This window comes from Atractosteus spatula, chromosome 17 (genome assembly GCF_055471065.1).
Source record: "Atractosteus spatula isolate fAtrSpa1 chromosome 17, fAtrSpa1.hap1, whole genome shotgun sequence".
Taxonomy (NCBI): Eukaryota; Metazoa; Chordata; class Actinopteri; order Semionotiformes; family Lepisosteidae; genus Atractosteus; species Atractosteus spatula.
Window position 1 is genome coordinate 10,769,910 of NC_142722.1, and position 19,009 is coordinate 10,788,918.

The following is a 19,009-nucleotide window of genomic DNA, read 5'->3' on the forward strand; positions in this document are numbered from 1 at the left end:
GACTCACCAGCACGCGATCCCCGATCTTCAGCTCCCGCTCGCCCTTCTTCACGGAGCCGGCCTCGGACAGGTTCGAGATGGACTCGCTGGTGGCGCGGGTCAGGGCGCCCGGCGTGGTGGGTGTGGCGGCGGCGGCGGGGGTCTTGGGCGGGGCGGGAGGGGCGGTGGGCGAGGCCAGGCTGGCGGAGTTGGAGGTGGGCGAGGTGGCGCGGGACGCCGGGGCCGTCTGCGTGCCGTTGGCCTCCCCCTCCGCCCCCGCGCCCGCGCTGCGGGAGAGCTTGGACGGGCGGGTGAAGATGCCCCGCAGGGCGTCGCACTGGAAGTACCGCACCCCGGCCACCGAGCCATCGTTCTTCCCGATGGGCTCGTCTAGCACGATCCCCGCCCACTGTCCCGGGGCGAACTGGGTCTCTCCCAGGAACTGGATGAAACCGGGCTTGTTTCCATTGACCCAAACCCGCTCCCCGACGTGAAAATCACCGACGACATCCTCCTGCACCTCGGACGGGCCTGGCCCTGGAGCAGACTTGTCTGCAGAGGCCTGCTTGGCTGGGGCTGAGGAGGAGACAGACTGCAATTATTTCTCATCACCTTCACCCACTGGCAGCAGACAGCACCCCTCCTTATGGGTGGATAACACATACAGCGCGATACAGCACCACATCTAGGCCAGAGCCACATTTTGAAGTGCAATCAGTGCCTACCAGTAACCCTGCAGCCCTACTATTTAACTACCAGACCTTTTAATCCAAGACACCGCAATTTAGTGCGACAGCTCCTTTATTGATTAATAAACTCGATTGTTTCTTTAAGGAGCTGCTTTCATCAAAGCGACGCACTGGAAGGGTCCAGAGTTGAAGCAGGCCTGCTCTGCAATGCACACAGACATACAAATCTGAAGGAGTAAGATCAAAACAGGAGAGAATTTAAGTATCCCACCAGTAAATAGCAACAATTTATTCAGCATTGAAAATGACACAATAAGCCGGAAATGCCTCGAATATCTGCTTCCATTCTAATTCAATACAAATGCGCAACTGTGTTCTCCCTTCTGGATCAGCTCATTGCGAGAGCACGCAGGCAGTGGAGCACGCGGCGAGCAGGACACCAACAGGCTGTTCTTCTATAGAACAGAATCTTGGAAACCATGGCAACAGCACAGGTACCAGAAGACATACCAATGAACCTCTGTGCCAAGAGCAAACTGCATTATACTGGATTTTCTCGTTGTTAAAAAAAAGCACATCACTTAAACGGTTAAGTAAAACTGTAAAGAGACTTAATGAAACACAAGAGTATTTTTTGCCAATTTTCTTCTGTTGTATCAGAAAGGCAAGTAAGGGCAGATCCTAATCCTGCCTCTGTGCATGCAGATTTTGGGGAGACTTCCATCACTTCCCTCTTGTGCCTACTAAGAAAAAGCCCTGCTCCTGAATGGGAAGCACAATGTGCAGCCTCCTAATACAGCAGCTCGCATCAAGACAAGCGCATGGCTGCATGTCAGAAACCAGGCCTCCAGTTTCCGTGGATACCAAGAGTTAATGCTGTAACGTGGCAACAGACACATTCATTCATCTTTTAATAACTGTAAGCTCAATCTACACACTACGTATGTGGCTTGTGTGACCCCTCCTGGCATGCACGCTCCGATTAAGCTAAAGACCACCGTACCTATACACCAATGCAAGCCAAAAACACTACATGTGACCAAGGTGAGAATGACAGGAAGATTAATGAACTGTTCTTTTAGCTCTTTCTGCACTCAGCACCGATGGCTCAATCACCCATTGTTGAGGGAGAGGAAGCACCAACAATAAAACATCATAATAACTACAACAATGCCAGGACCTTTACAAAGGGATTTGACGGTATTCATCACCAGGCACGGTGTAAGAATAAAGGTTATGTTCACTCTCTTTGGCAAAGGTGCTACAGCTCATGAACAAAATGAAAACGGTTTGTTACAGTGGTCTTCAAAACATTTCCCCAGTAGGACGTACAGTAGGACGTAGGAGGCTACAAGACACTCGATGAATTGACTTTTAGAACTGACTGATTCTTAAAAACAGTCAGCAAATGGGCTGGGATGGGATGACTGGCCCATAATATACGCGCTCTGTGTTCTGGGGAGTTTTCTTGGAAATTGTTTAGCAGCACAGTTTGGCTTATTTTAGCACAATACCAAAGAAAAGCCAGGAATATTTTCAAACGGACAACATGCCCAAATAAAATTCAGAAATCTTCAAATATTTGCCACAAATCAACCAACCCCCCCCCAACCACACACACAAAAAAGTCACAGAAATGTATTTTAATGACAAAGGCCGATCACAAAGGCCCTCGCGGACTCAGTTGCTGTGGCAACAAGCGAGGGGATGTTAAGAAACGGGGGCTCTTACCAGAGGCGGTTTTGGTGGCGGCACCGGCGGGCTTGGTGATCTTGCTGGGAGCCTTCAGCCCGCTGGGTTTAAGCATGCTCATCGTTCCCTTTGTGCTGTGGGAGTCCGCTGGCCTTTGTCTGCTGGTGGGGGCTAGCCCTTCCCAACCACTGACTCAGCCGCTCCGCGCCCCACTCTAACACGCCCCCCCCGTCTTCGGCAAGGAGGGGGGGGGGGGGGAATAGGAAGGCAGGAACTGAGGGGGGGAAGAAAGAAAACCTGCAGGAAGAGAAGAGGGAAAGAGCGTGAGGGTGACACAGTCTCAGAAGGAAGAGGGCAAAGCGGGGGGCGGCAGCAGGAACACAAAAGGCCCGGCCGCCTGACTGCGCTGTCACCGGGATCGCCAAGCCGCCCGCACGCGAGCGCGCACAGGAAAAAAAACCCACGCCTGACGATTCAAGACTCGCTTAACAAAACAAAGCCGCTGAGACTGGATTTTCGTGAACCTTGTGTGTGAATAAGGGAGGTATCCACTCAGAAAAGAGGCTAAACCTGGCACAAAGCTCCGCACGTGGCCGAACGCCCCTGTGAACCGGCTCGGAGTTCTGATGGAGGCCCAGTCGCGCTGCGTTGTCTCAGCCCTCACCACAGGAGGCACTCTTTCGGACTGAAGCAGAAGCCAGCTCAGATAGACCACATGAAATTCTAAAAATGTTGTCAATGTGTACATATTTCCAACTTAACTGAAGCCTAAAGACGCGTCTCTCAGGCTGGACAGCCTGCATTGTCACCTTTCTCACGGTGCTGAGAGCGAGGTTACTTCAGGTCACCAGTAACACAAGCCCGAGAACTGCAGAACACAATCTCTGCGATGGCACTACATACAGTACCAGAATAACAAGGCATGAGTTATTCGGTATTACCGATAATGCTAATAGAAAATAAGTCTTTCCATTAGCTGATTACAATGTGGATTTTATTTAAAACCCAAATCAACTCTAAACCACTTCACCCAATGGGTTGTGGGAGACTGGAACAAGCTACTCAGCCATGTTCCTGAAGACGGTAAATGTCTTCCCTGGTTTCTTTGAAGAAAGGGCTACATGAGGTCCTACGATCAATTAACTACTAACTAGCAGAAGGGCTAGATGGGTAGAATGGCCTCTTCCCCTATTTGGTAACCTTTCTTAAGTTTTTAGCAGCCTCCAGTTATGACAAATACAACATTATGCATCGGTGTTCTCTCTGCCTCAGCGACAGAGGCTTCTCTCTGCACTGTAGCTCATTCTGCTTGCTGACATTTACAGTATATATGCTTCACACAGCTGCAGGCATTAGAGTAATGACACTCTTCTTTATGAATTGTCCATCAATAAGCTCACCATCTGTAAATTGATACCAGAGCTTCGCTACCTAAAAACCACTGAGGTCCCTACACACACAGGAAAAAATAACCACTTGATGAAAGTGGTCCAATATCATGTTTAATGACCTATACTTGCAATAATGCACATTTTCCAAATTCTATAGGCAAGGTTGACGGGGAGGAACCTGCAGGTACAGGTACAATAAGGTATGAGTCTTGTTTGGTCAAGATATCAAAGATTTAATTAATTCAAAAACACATACATTGATATTCAGGACTGGAGGCACTAGAGCTGCAGATTTGCATAATGTCCGAGGTGGATGTCCTTGATATACATGGAAAGACCATCACGCCGCCAGACCTGATGAGAATATTAATACTGGGCTGCTAAACATTTGCCAGTGGTTTCTGCGCTACACTACATTACCAGATTGGTGAACCTGTTGAAGAAATGTGTATCCAAATGGAAAACAGTTAACAATCAGACTTCCGCAGTGTAACTCTGTGTACCTACTGTACAAAAGTATTCTTCCAATCACGGCATGTTTTTAAATTTCTCACTTGCAACAGAAAGGGAAAGGTGTCTGTTGAATCCAGCTAGAATATGGCAGTCTGGATTGCCACCTTCCTCAGCCAGGAGCCCATTACTGAAGGCTGTCTGCGTGTAGGATGATTTTGAGTGAGATGATGAAAGGCCTGATGCAGATATTGTATGAAAGAACAACTCCAGAGCAAGGCAATGTCAATGCTTACAATTATGGGGTATCTCAGCTGAATTGCACAAAGGATTTCTCAATCTCTCATTCTCAAAACGGCATACATCCTCTTAAAATGTGAAACCAAAACTTGTTTGAAAACGGCATCAAATGCAACTAATGAAATTTAAAGCATTAAGGACTGAGCCTCACAGTTAACAACTGATTTGACCATTTTATTAGATTACACCTGCACTATGTTCTTTTTCTAGCAGCTCGTCAGTTCGCTTCAGATAAGAATCTTAGCTGAACTACCTGAGACTGGCAATCTCATTTCAGTATTTACCAAACTAAATCTGCTAAAGGATACGTTCTCAGTAGTTCTAGCACGTATAATAGCATTGCTTACAATTGTGGATCAGTTAATGGATTCCCAGCCCTGCTTGGTGCGTGACTGATTCATTCTCTAAAAATACTAAGTCACAAGCAGACCAACACGCTGACCTCACTCATCTCATTTAACTGCAGTGTGGAGGACAGAGACGAGAGAGCAGACCTCAGTCAGGGTCTTGACGGAAATCACCATATAACGAGAAATGAGAACTTTCCAAACCTGGTTCACGGTGCCAGCAGAAACAATTCTTCTCCCACCAGTATCATTCTAACATGTTGGGCTGCAAAATGACTAGAAAACTACAGGAAATTCCCCTGCTCAGGAAGCAATAAGATGGGAGCTCTTTATTGCTACTTATCACTTTTTACTTGCAGCTTTCTGCATCTTGTACAAAGTGCAGGAAAACATTTCAAATGAAACTAATCAGATATATACTGGCAACCTGCTGGTTCTGAGAAACATGATCTTAAGTGGACGACAAAGGTTTCTCTCTTCTAAGACCACTGTGCCCCAGGACAGCCCACCGGCCCAGATACTCGAATGGGGGGGGTCCAAATACTTTTCAGCCACTATCACTTGAAGGACAGCACATTCACATTTCCCTCTTGTCCTTAATCATGGTAGCAATGCCCACAGAGCAGGAAAATGTTCACCTTTTCTTCTAAAAAGGAACGTTCTGTTCAATGAGCAAGACCTAAAGCAGCTTATCACTGATAAACTGGTTTATCTACAAAGACAAGTAAAAAAAATTGTACACTTAATGACCACAACCAAATGCTTCACATAATTCAATATCAGTCTTTCATATCGCTGTAGAGGAATTTTAGCCCACTCTTCCTCGCAGAACTGCATATTTCAGGAATCAGGAAGGGGGAAAATACTTTTTTCAGGCACTGTATATTTATACCACCATCACTTGTTCATCGAGATACCTTGAAACTTCTAAAGAAATTGCTAATGCTTCCCCTAAATCTGCACATTGTTATATACAGCAAATAACTGTATACAGTATACTTCACATTACTGCATTTCAGGGGGAAGGGTACTCCTATGGTGTAGTTTGTGTCTCCAGTCTTCCTTCGGTCTTCTAATGTGGTGTTTTGTACCACAGGTAGAGGAAGGGTATGTATAAACGGAGGATAATGAGGCTTTTTACCAGTGCCGTGCTCTGAGGCTTCCAGGGGATTATCAGATAAGAGAGGTAGGCTTCACTCAGGGAAAGGGAGATTAATTGGTCTTAAAGCCTACTTGAACAGCTAGTGCCCGGTTAACATGAAGCTTCTGATTGCTTCCCTTACATATAAAACATACAATAAATGATCACCAGCGCCAATAAACACTAACCCTGGCCCGGCATATCCTGAGGGGCTTCTTCCTCAGCTTAGCAATTACAGCTGTCAAGGCCTGGGAAAGAGACTGAGAGTCCTCAACAGCACACTGCACAAACCCTAACCAACTAACACGCATGTATCTCACGAGCCAGGCGTGCCCCATTTCACCTTTCGGAAAAACAGTTACAGCTGGCTCGTCTATAAGTGCAAGTCTCCCAGTGGCCACTAGAGGTGTTGAGACTCGGGGAGAGGAGGAAAACAAGAAACTGTCTTGTGCTCAGAACAACAGGAGTCAGCTTCTCCAGCCCGTGTCTATTAAACAGTGCTGGGCTCCGAGGAGCAGTAACAGGCCGCAGAGGACTTAGGAATTAATCACTGCACTCTCTGCTCTGCCTCTTGAACACTCCACTCTCTGGGGATTTATCAAACTGACCTCTTCCTGAGCAAACAGTCCAGCCACAGCTCCCTTTTATTAACCCCCAGTCAGAGCAAGTCACGTGAGGGTCCCTATCACTGCTTCTAGCTTAACTCCTGAGGTCTGCAGGGAGCTGGATTAGAAGAAGGGATCTTTTTTTTTTCCTCCAGCTATGCAGATCCAAGTAAAAGTGGAGTTCAGGGAGAAAGCTGCAAGGCCGGGGCAATCACCCCCAGTTTCTTTCCGAGATCACAAAGGCTGAGAGAGTGATCTTCAAACACGCAGTAAGGCAGTCATGTCTTCACGCTTACACAGCTTTGGTAAATTATTAACACTCTGGGTTTCTCAGAGCCCTCTATCGCTGCCATAGCAATGCTGGGGCAACGGGGGACAGAACAGGTTTTTCTCACAGCCTCACAGGAGACCCCCAGCACTGAAGTGCACAGAAGAGCTTCCGACACCTTTTCTTGGACAGTCCACGGTGGCCCAACAGCACACACATCAAAGCTCAAAAAGCCCTGCAACAGGGCTAGCCAAAGAGGTGTGTCAGAGCCTGTGCCATTAAAACGAAGGCTGTCCAAAGACTGGTCAGGTTCTTAAAAAAGGTAAGATGATAGCATGCACCCCGTTTCTAGTTTCTGCAGGCTGGGGTTTGAAAAAAGCCGATCTGGAAAAGGAGAACACCGTCAGGCTCTCAGCTGGACAGGGTATAGGAATCCGATTCTGGGACTGAATGAAGAATAAGAGGCTTTGTTCTCGCAAGCCGTTGCATAAATATGAGGCTGTATTTTTTATATCTTTGTGTCAAGTGTATTACATGCCCAGCAGTTATATGGAGATGATCACCAGTATAATGGAAAGATGAAATCTGATTTGTATGCAGCTCCAAACACGTGGATGTTGATTGGACAGAAGAGGATTTTAACCCTCTCCTTCTGGATGAAGGACCACAGCAACCGCTGTGACCCACTTTGCGTGAAAAAGCGCTCTCGTTTCTGCTCCCTGAGCACCGGTATCACGGTTCCCTTCACGGCATGGCTAAGGTCACTTGGCAGCCTGCCACAGAGGAGCGGATACATGGAAGAGTCGAGAGTCTCGTGCCAAGTTTCATAATGAAAATTACAGCCAAACACCTCCACAGGCAGCGGCAGAGATCTCGCCCCTGCCAGCACAGTTTTCAGTCTTGATACCTGGGACTGAGAAGTGAAAAACCAAACCAATGCATATAATAAAAAAAGATCAGATATAAAACTTTGTGTTTTTGGCACAAAATCAAAGTACTCAGTAATGCATCATGCATGCATAGTAATACAGCAGCTTTCTGAAAGGCAGATAAACGGAACAGTCATGTTGCAGGTGGCCATTCCAATGCACCATTTTCTCCTAATTAACTAGGCAGTCTGCCCTTTTATTAGCAACAAGAACATTTCACAGCTTCTGCACTTTGTCAGTAATATCCCAGTTCCACACACATACGAGTTCCTGCTATGAGCATCAGCTGGGAAAACATTCTCCAAGATTTTGGTTTCACTTATTTTTATGATTTTCATAACTGATTCGGCTGCAGTATAGACTTCGAGTACAGCCTGGTGACCTGTAGTCACGAAAAAATAGAAGGATCCTCATTTTTTACTTGCCTATATTATTTATCTTAACCGTGTATTAACAGTTTACCACAACAAAAAGCATGAAATGTAAACATCCTTTGAAAACAGCAAGCTGGTTATCACTCACTCATCCCCACTGCGCCAGCTGGTGCACAGGGCAGCAAGCAGGTTACAAGACAGATACATGGAAAGGAAGAACGGGCTCAGATTTAAACAGAGTACTAAGGACAAGTTTGAATCTGCCAGATCAGCAACTCTCTTTATCCCTTACAAGACAAAAAGGCATTAAGCCCAAAATCCAAATCGCAGTTGGCAAGAAAATGATCTGGAAATGCGTCTCCGACTACTCTAGAATGATTCGGGTCTGGGGTCCTCTATGGCTTCTGCATGCCACTACCCTTAAATCAAATTCTTCCAAGAAACGGCAGGATGTGATTACCAGATAAAACAACTACTAAAAATCAAATGAGCTGAATGGGATGAAGGGCCACAAAAAAAGGAAGCCATTCTGATGTTCCTCTGATCATGAGTGCAGGAAATGAGAAGCAGGACGCACAGAAGCAAAAATGCATTTTTTTCCTCCTCCAATGTGAATCCACAATATTTAAGGGCAAATGGACAAGATGGGTGTCAGGGATCCTCTTCTCTCACTCCCCAGCGTCATTCTTGTGAAGCTCACAGCTTGGGAAAGAAGGCCTTTGTGGAAAAGGTTTCGTACGCCCTCCCAGTCTGACCTCACTGAGAACATGCTGGGGCTCTGATAAAGGGGCTGTGTCATGGACAAGATGCGCTGCTGGAGCCAACACAAAGAGCCACTGTTCACACAGGCCAGTGAGCAGTGAAGAGAGGCTCCTCGCAGCCCGGGGGGCACAGGCCTGCGGACGGGCAACCTGACTGGCACCCCTGCTTGACCCTGTCTGCAACAGTGTCATCGTGCCACATATTAATGGTGCCAGGCCTTGTAGAAGGTGAACAGCTCTAGATACGGATACCAGCTCCCTGCGTTCTGTGTGTACTCAAGCACCCCAATATGTTGGAATAAAGAAGGAAGATGAAGACCAGCTCACAAGACTCTGACCCAGAGGTCAGAGAGCCACAAAGTTTCATACTAACATGGCCTTTCTGGGCCAAAACAAGAAAATACCCACCCAGGGTGGATCCTCATGAACTAGAACTAGTGAGTCACTATTAAAGCTTCATTACAGACAAACAGAAGCAGCTTGACATCTAGAGCGTTCAGGGAAAAAAGGTTAAGGAAACGGCTTTCTGCTCAGACAAGTTTCTTAGGGCCTGCGTTGCGAAGCCTTTGAAAATCACCACTTGGCAAAAAACAAAACTAACGCCGATATTCCCCTGCTTTGTTCCTGCGGTAAACAGCAGCAGTAATCTGCTGAGCCGCATGACTCTCGCTATAATCTGACTGCCTGTCTGGGCCTCCAGCCAGACCCGCTGCGCCCCACGCTCTCTGACCATCGCCTCTCCGTTTGCAGCCCCAGCTCTTTGGCTCCAAACCCAGCAGACTCTGTAATAACAGCCCAAGTCATGGGACTCCCAGTATAAACAGAACTGAGAAAATCTCTTTTTCAGAGCTAGGACTCCTATGACTGTCTCCGGAACTTCTGCTGTGCAGAAGTGACTCATGGGAAGAATGCCTTGGGGCTGCTTTTAGAGAGCACAGTAGATTTCTGGTACTACATAAACAAGTCAAAACCCTTCAAGAACAAAAAGACGAGCACCACTGTTGAAAGGCTGTTCGGCTGCACAGCTTGACTTCCTCAGAAATCACGGCTCCTTCAATCTTTAGCCAAGGCCTCATTTATCATTGCTCTCTACTGCAGTATCCTATAGCCACTGCATCCTTACTGAGATCAGATGGCCCTATAATTGTTTAAGCAATCAAATAAGTAGGCCCACAACCTCTTTAATTATTAGTTCCCATGTCTAGTTATTTGTGGTTGATTAGTTTCCTGGCTCTGCACAGATCTGCCTAAACTGAGGATGGAAAAAGTTGCTGCAGAACACGATTTCACTTGAGCCAGAGCCCTACTAGTTTTCGATTCCTTCTCCGCTTTCAGAAAGATGTACTTAACAGCACAAACCGTGGATCTCAAGACATGACCTGCAAGCGTATGATGCTCTGCTCTCTAAATATTCCAGCCAATAATATTTTGTTTCTCTGGGTGTTGTGGGCGACAGATGATCAATTTCTCTAGGCCAGCCGGGTGACAGCCGATACCGGCCAGTTGGCCGACGCATTATCTGGAGAAGGAGGAGAGTGGAGGAAGCCAAGCCCCTTGGTATATCTGCAGTACGGCTAGCTGTACAATGCTGGAAGCAGCTCCTCTGATGACTGCCTGGACTGTCGGATCTGGGTTTGCGGTGACATACTGCTGTAATTATTTAAACACACGGCAAACCCCATCACATACACACTATCCAGCACACGCTACATTCGAATAATCACAAGTATTAAAGTTCCTACATCATATAATGTCAGAATAATTAACAATTGATCATTAATAACATGATAAGAAATAGAAGAGAACCTCAAAGAATTAAATGCTCTATGCAAAAGAGGCTAGAGTCTTAATTAAAAAAGAAAATGGATTAGGGAGGAAGCACCTAAGCTGTAGATGAGTCAGGTGCACTGCTAGCGAAGGCCTTTAACGCCAGTATCCTGCAACTGCATGCTGATCCGTCTTGTGCTTAATGGAATTTAAGGCCATTAGCATTGCAGATGGAAGACAACAAAAAAATGCATTAACAAAAACTCTCCTCTGCATGTTGAATTGCACAATTGGTTTGGCTACGGCCCCCCGATAAAGTATTTTTTTTTTTAATGAGTTCGTCCTCACACGCAGGTCTCCAGCTCCAGGTCGTCCCAGTTTCTGTGTCCTGGCTTGTATTGCTTACTGCAGAGTGTGATGCAGAACCTCATCATTATATTTTTAGAATTTCTATTTCCATTTTATAATTTATTCAAAGCACACAAGTCGTACTACCCAGAAATCCCCATTGGATTCCAAACGACTGCTTTAGAGTTCAATTGTCAGGCTGTGCAGAACAATACAGTCACGCTCTGCTACTGAACGACAAGACATGAGGCGAGTTAAAGAGTGGGATACACCTCGGGGAGTTCATGACAGATGGGCTCTCTCTGGTACTAAACGTTGTTGAGCCCCAAGCTGCGCAAGACACATGCTCACAATTCCCCTCTCTCTCCGTCGTGGAGATCACTTCAATAAGCTTCCATCCGAGTCCCCAACGCCAAATCCCGTTTGTATGCAGGATCCAGGGGACAAGATTACAAGACTACCTCCTTTCAACCTGCCATAGCTCAACAAATGAAAATGGAAAATCACCCTGGGTTGCCAGCAGTGTGACCAGCATAGACAGTGCTCCTTGTTTCCTCACGGATCTGCAAAAAGTAAGCGCTCACACCCCCACGATCCTGCATAGGAAGGGAGCAATTTCACAAAAGACAGCTTAATGAGTAGGCAGATTATTCTAAAGGGTGATGTGAAACCCTGAACAGTGATGCAATATGTTGGAATACATCCATGTCTAAAAATTATTTTTGACGTTACCCGCGCAGCTCTTACCAAAGAGAGTGCCTGCTTATTGTGGCAACAGCCGTCAACAAAAAAAAAAAAAGCTGATGAACTCTTTTGCTTTTTCCATGTTCAACTTCCAAAAACAGCATTGCTTCTAGTCACATGTGCAAGTCCCCATTATGATGAAACTGCTTTTTTTAAAATAAATCTTTAATAATAGAACTTAAGAGTAAAGAGGAAGTGCTTTATGTGTACTGTGTCTATTGCTTAAATACTGGGAAACAAAGTAGGAGATATGAAGGGGTCAGGCTCTCCTCAAAATCTCAGATTCTGGGCCCTCTGGCTCACCGACAAGGTCCTGTAGGGTCGTTAACTCAACAGGCTTGACCGATCAATAGTGATAGACTGCCCAGAATGAATACAGGCAATCTCTCATTCTTGGAAAAGAGGAGCCGGGTTCTGAAACAATGCACTGCAGCATCAATAGTGTCCCTGGGGCTGATAGTCTAAGTCCCTCTTCCTCAAACTCTGGCTTTGTATGGACATTTAATTAAGTTATTAAAATGGCATGATTCTTTTGGACAAGGATGCAGAACACTACTTAACTGTGTGTCTGTAAATAAGTAGTGCACTTGTCCTCTTGCTGCAGCAGTGCAGGGTCACCCAGCTGTTCCAAAACCTGTGATTATTTTTTCATTTTCTATGAAACAACCAGGCCATTTTAGTTGTGTTCAATAACAGACATTATGCTGTTTTATCCAAGCTGGAAGTTGGAAAAGAAAAGCACATTAGTGTCGTGTAGTGTCGTCAGTTCGCAAAAGAGAACATTGACTAGTTTTATATATTTCTGCATTTTACAAAAATCTGTGACTTCTATGGGCCTATTCATGAAAGGGCAGTTAAAGGAGCACTGCATTGCTACTTTTATATATCAGCGTTTACAAGAATCGGCACTGATGAGTGCAGTTCAAATCACAATGAAATGCACACAGTAACGTGTAAAACCTCCAATTTACTTTACAAAATAGACAAAATTTTCAAGTATGCACAGCGCCATATTCTGCGATTCAGAACAAGGCAACAAAACTTCTGGTGACATGAAGTTGCCCTATTACATTGTAAACAAACAGGCTAGTCCACAGATGTCTTTTTATAAGAAATATTTGCTCTCAACTGCCGAAAAAAGCTATTTACTTGTTGTCTTGATCTGCGGTCCTGCACTGCTAAACTGGGCTGTGTTTCGCAAGAATAAAAAACACATCTGCTTAAGCCATTAAGTGCCAACTTAGCTGGGAGCACAAGTACAATACAAGCTGCTGGCAAAGAGGGTCTCACCTGGACTCCTGTTAATACAGATCACCGCAGAACTGGCACTCTCTCTGCAGACATGCTTATATCTGAAGATCCACTATAACAGGTAAACCAGCACGTACTGCAGACATTACTCCAGACACCCCCAAGTTTCAAGGCTCCCTTATTTACTACCCAGCAGCATCTGTTTCATGACAGAAATTAAAAGTTCAGGAATTTTTGCCAATGCAAGACACACAAAATATACAAAAGTACATAATCATAATTTTCCATACAGTTCATTTAGAACACAACACATTAAACATGTGCCTTACCAAAGAAATAAATTGCCGGAGGAAAAAAAAGAAGCACGGATATTGCCCATCTATTCAAATTGCATATCTCAGCCTGCCAAGTACACGTTAATAAACATTCACAATGTTGTATATATAGAAATGACGCGCATGGTCTTACAAAACTGCAAAGTAATGCCCTTGACTTCATCCGTACTGTCACTGGAACATTCAAAGCTGGCCCAACAGCCCCTTGGTGACCTCTCAGGTAAAGAGCATCTCTAAACACAGGAACGCTTCAGTAAACATGAGATCTTATTTCACACAGGGTTCAGGCATGAACATGGGAAAACAAAGTATTCTGAATAATTGAAGGCTACGAGTCAATGCTTTTTCAGAACACAGGAACTTTCAAGATTGAACCTATCAAATCGCTAAATAAAAGGTGAGCTGCACTGTCTGTTTTAACAGCTTAACAGTTTTTTACTAAACCCTAGTTATCTTCCTACACCAGGAGAGCAAGATTCTACACGTTCTGTTACTAGAAACAAAAACAAAATGCGCTTCACTGATTTTTAATACGGCTGCAATGCATATTTCCATTGGGCTTGTAGCAACTCTGTAGACTGCACTGAAAACACATTCATTACTACCTCACTAAAGAAATACTCTTTAGGGACTCCCCCACTGCTGGTGCCCATTTGACAGAGTAATGCCAGGGTAGGGAGGACTTTACTCTACATGGCTCTTTAGGACTTTCAAATAGCCAAACCTGTGGCACTAAACCCTCCTGACAGGCCCTGCGAAGACTGCAGCATTTAAAAAAAAATGAATGGCCCTAACAAAGGGCCGTATCTGGCAGAGGAGCACGTCGGCAGGTCCTCAGTCTCCGTACGGGAGTATTTCACAGCCGGAAAGTAATAGTTCAACATATGACAAAGAAGTTCCTTTCTGGCTCAACAAAAGACATTAATATGACCTGGATGTACAAAACACGTACAGTACCATCTCTGACTGTGGCACATACCCCTTCTAAAAAACTAAACACTGCATCCAATGAAGTGTTGGGTTCATAAAGATAAATACATATAGGGGCTAAAATAGTAATGGTCTAAACTGGTCTGACCGCTTTGTTGACTGGAGGTTCACGTATCCTAAGACCGGTCTTAAAATATCTGCCATAGATGGGGTAAGCATGTCAGATTTACAGCACACAAAAAGACCTCTTCTATTGTGACAGTGCGCACTCCACCAGTGGTACTTACAATACAAGCAGTCGTACACCTAGCACAAGGAATGTCAAGGTGTGGAACTGCTTGACCGGTTAAAAGATGATCATAAGAATGGGTACAAATCACACCAAGCCATCTGGCTCACCTAATCAGTTTGGTAGTTAGCAGTTCTTGATCCAAGGATCATATGTTTCTTAAAAGAAACCAGGGTATCAGTTTCTACAACACGGCTGGACGGTTTGTTTCAGACTCCCACGATCCCTGGACTAAACCCATAAATCCGGACATGGGTCCAGAGTTCAGGGTCTGTCAGAGGTGAACATGCTTGAACAGCCGCCCCAGTTTTCAGGCCAGTGAGCAAGACGAGAGTGACTACATTTTTCATAAAGAGAGTACTGATCAAATGAGCACTGCAGAGCTAATGCGCCGAGCTGGGATGCCAACCAGAGAGCAATAAAACAAAAACAGAGAAGAGCTGGTATTGGCAACTCGCCTCCCGCAACTGCCATCCAGACAATTCCCGAGTTTAATCACCAATCTCTAAACACTCGGAACAATTTTGTGCTGACCACTGAAGCAGGCATTTTTAATTACGGAGCTTTAAATTCATTCAGAATGAAAACGCCAACAACGTGTGGCAGCCACAGATAACCACTTCGGAAGTGACTGAACAAATCGACCTACTACATGGATCACCTGCTCCAAGCCTTTACAAGCTGAGGACTTGAATGTGATCTATAAGACCTGCTGCATCAATGCTCCTTGCAGACAAGGTTACCAGACAGAAAAAAACAACTGAAGTTGCCCTCGTTGGGGATGAATAAAGTATTCTGAATTGAACTGACAGGTCTGTTCAACAGGGAGGGGTAGCCCAACACATCAACATGTCAACAGCGAGTCTCAAACTGCACAGCCTGTTTATAATGCACAAGGCCCGGGAGAGCCTGGGGGAAGCACAAGAGTGTATCACTTCTGCTCTTGGCCAGGCCCGAACGCCAGTCTTCCTGCCCAGCCCCCTCTGCCCTCAGGGAGGCTCTCAGTGCAACGCTGGCTACCGTATGGGCCCCACAGCTCGGCAGGCTTGTCGCCGGGCCCGGTGGGAAGGACGTGCTGTCCTTGAGCCCCGTATTGAGTTTCTCCTAACGAGCGGACTGAGAGCTTGGCTTGCACGGCGACATCAGCCTCCAGCGCCAGTGGAAAACCGGGGCCGGAAAAGCGAGCTCCGAGAGGGACCCCGGGCTCCGGCACGGATTCAGGACAAGCCGAAGTACGGTCACAAACGAGAGGACGCCCTTCGACCCGTCCCGCCTGTTTGCTAGTTAGATGCTTATTGCTCTGCGGCTCCCGGAACGCCGTTTCATGAAAGAATCCAGGGTATCGGCTTCACCCATCTGGGTATCGTGTTCCATGGCCCCACCACGCTTCGCTGGTGGCGAATCATCTGTCTGAGGTTTTAAGTGCACTTCCAAAACCGAACTCCAGCGCCATACAATCCATCTACACCTACTGAAGGGAACTCAAAAAGCATCAGGCCACTGTCTGGAGATTCTGCATCGGGCCAGCCAAGACTCCAACATCTACCCACAGCAGTACGCATAAAACACATGAGCATCGGGGGACAAGACTCCAAACCGCGGCTGAGCGAAATCCGATTTGCCAATACTGTGCACCTGAACACTTTTCAAAGCCACAGACACATTGGTTTTGCCATGGAGCCCAATTCGAGAAGGAGAGACTGGAGCTCTCCCCCCCAGCCCGCTGCGTCCTAAACACTGAGCTCAGCACAAGAGGAAAGATCAGAACCAGTGAGAGAGGACCATACTGTGAACCCATCATAGACTATTTATATAGCTCATCGTTAATCTTTATACAGTACACTATTAACAGGTCTTGAATGCATTTAGCGTCTGCCCCTGCACCAGGGATCATGTTCTTTAACCCGCAGGGCACGTAGATCAATAATAATCATCTGAATAGGTAAAATAATGAAGTACACAATACTGTCAAAGGTCTCCTTTGAAAGCAAACACTTTTTTTTACTGTTACACGTTGTGACTGGACAGTTATTAACTCAAACCAGAGCTGGGGACAAAGTATAAATATCAGGCCAGCAGAGCAGGCTCACTCCCAGACAAATTACTGGAAAGTTTTTGTTTAAAAAAAAAAACTAGAAACATGTTAGTGTTTTGTTTTGTGCGGATGTGATAAGTCAGTAGTAAATCACTGTTCAAGGTCCTGCGCTTTTATAACGTCAGTTCTGAGCCTCGAGCAGAGGAATTCGGCAATACACCGACATCAAGCACATTATTATCTGCTCCAACTCAATTAAAGACATCCCGACTGCTTATTTTCATTCCGTCAGCAGTGCTTCAAAAGCAGGACACCAATTAAAGAGCACAATTAACCGTGACTCGGCGGTTTTCAATTGTAGTCATTCGTATCAAACTCGCAGAGACACCACTATTCTGTACTACAATATTCTCTTCCAAAATCTACGCATTGAAAAATAAACACCTCAGAATGAATCTGCAAGATCACACATTGTTAGCTTTCCTGCGTAAGTGAAAATAACAAGTGTTAGATCTGATATTCGCTTTCGTGGTTGGCGGGTTTATATACTTGCGCTTCTCAAAACGTCGTTAAACACTCGACCTCGTACCCTATATATGCGTCCTATCTCGCTGCTTCACCGTTTCAACCCTAAAGCAAGGGATCACACAGTACTGAAACATGTAATACAACAATATTTCCAAATAACACGAAAGAGAATGAGAATGCACTCATACAAATTCTCAATTTCCTCCTCATGCGCGTTTACGCCGCCAACATTATTAAAGGAAATAATCCCAAAACGATGGAGCATGTTGAAGTTACAACACAATCAAATGCTTACCCCGATCCCCGATAAAAAACAAAACGCAAGGCGCGGAAGAGGAGGGATTCCTGCCTCACACCTACCTGCGTTCAAGCTTTTTAATGATTCCGCATTTCTAAATGCTACACTCCTTTTTTAAAATGTCGACAGCTCTGGGATTTTCCCCCCGAATAAAGATCGCACTGTTCTCGAAACGAAAGCACACACGAAACCAAAACGATGTAAGACCGATCGATAGGCAGCGTTCAGCGTGAGCCCACCACGTGTCAGAAAAGACATTTGACACGTCGATTTTTTTTGTAATATCAAAGCCAGCGATCGTTGAGGTGGCACATCTGGACCTCATCTGTTACAACAAACTCGGTGGCTACAAGCTCTCCCCTTCAGTTACTACCGACTGGCGATAGGAGGGGGACGAGAAAAGGAGGCAGGCAGGCAGGTCAACAGGAGAGGAAAATAAAACTGAATCTGCAGGAGGAGTAACAATTGCAAAAGCAGAACTTGGCAAGGGGCTGAGCTGTAATGGCAACTGAGCTCGCAGAGCTCCGTTCCTCTTGCCCTTCCTTGCCGTTTTACCAGAAGGTGCACCATCAACGCTGACCCCCCGACACGACGAACACGGGACTCGGGCTCTTTAATCTGTTATTTTAAAAAAAAAAAAACAGGCAGCGAAACTCCACAGGTCTGCTGCCCGGGAGTGACATACCTTCTCGCCAGCGCCAATGTCACGACCGGCCCGGAGCGCCGCTACCGCACCCCCGGGACCGATCGGCGGGGGGATAGACGCTGTTGATTTTTCCTCGATTATGAAACCGGGGTCGTTTTCCCTTCCTCCCTCCCTTCAGTCTGGTAGACGGGGCCCTCTCCCCGCCCTGTCTGCGAGCTAAGGCCCGGGGAATCGGTCGGGTTAGGCAACAACACGACCAGCGACTCCCTGTTCCCTTGACGGGATCCGGCGCGTTTTTATCCGCTTCTCCGAAGCAGGAGAGAGCAACACGAAGCCGGGGCATTCAAGACACGCTGCCCCCCAACGTATGCCAAGGCGGGTGGATTCGCTTACCTGCTCTGAAGTCCCGTAATCACAGTGTTTTTTCTCTCTCTCTCTCTTTCTCAAGACACCTCCCCAAGAGCTCTCCGATTCCCGGGCAGATCCAGCCTCAGTCCGTCTTCCTGCTGCAGGTTTAACACACAGCGCCTCCGACGAGTGACGTCAGCGCCTCACCGCCGCCTGCTGCTTTCTGCCTTTCTGACCCGGCAGGCATTTTTTTTTTTTAAATTTTATTTTACTTCTGCGGTGTCGGTCGGTTCTGTCATCGTCTCCTTCGGGACAAAGGCTAACCGGTCGGCTGCTACCTGCGTCATCGGTCTGTAACGCACACCGGCGGCGAAGTTTCTCGTCTTGACGGCCCTTGCCCGTACATTTATATATATAGGGTGAGCTTGATTCGCTGACACTGGCGTCTTTATCTAGTCATCGTATACGTAAAACAAATGCTGCTTTTGTTGCTAGCCCCTGGAGACACAAAGAGACTTAAAAGCAGGGCCCGTCAGTGTTATTATTACAATATTTCACAATTTA

General features: G+C 46.2%; 1 protein-coding gene across 7 annotated transcripts in view; it reads right to left on the minus strand.

Annotated features, from left to right (window-relative positions):
- The window catches only part of clip1a (CAP-GLY domain containing linker protein 1a), a 56,246-nt gene extending 37,596 nt beyond the window's left edge, over window positions 1–18,650 (minus strand). For 6 of the 7 annotated variants that reach the window (XM_088935861.1, XM_088935857.1, XM_088935859.1 and 3 more), the window contains exons 1-3: window positions 18,491–18,650; window positions 2,400–2,657; window positions 8–555 (exon numbers count right to left, since the gene is read on the minus strand). In XM_088935861.1, the coding sequence (XP_088791987.1) occupies window positions 8–555; window positions 2,400–2,481 (630 nt within the window). In that variant the 5' untranslated portion in view covers window positions 2,482–2,657; window positions 18,491–18,650. Of the gene's footprint in view, window positions 1–7; window positions 556–2,399; window positions 2,658–17,513; window positions 17,638–18,490 lie in introns of those variants that run through there. The other variant, XM_088935856.1, reaches the window with a different exon arrangement.
- Window positions 18,651–19,009: the final 359 nt, after the last annotated feature.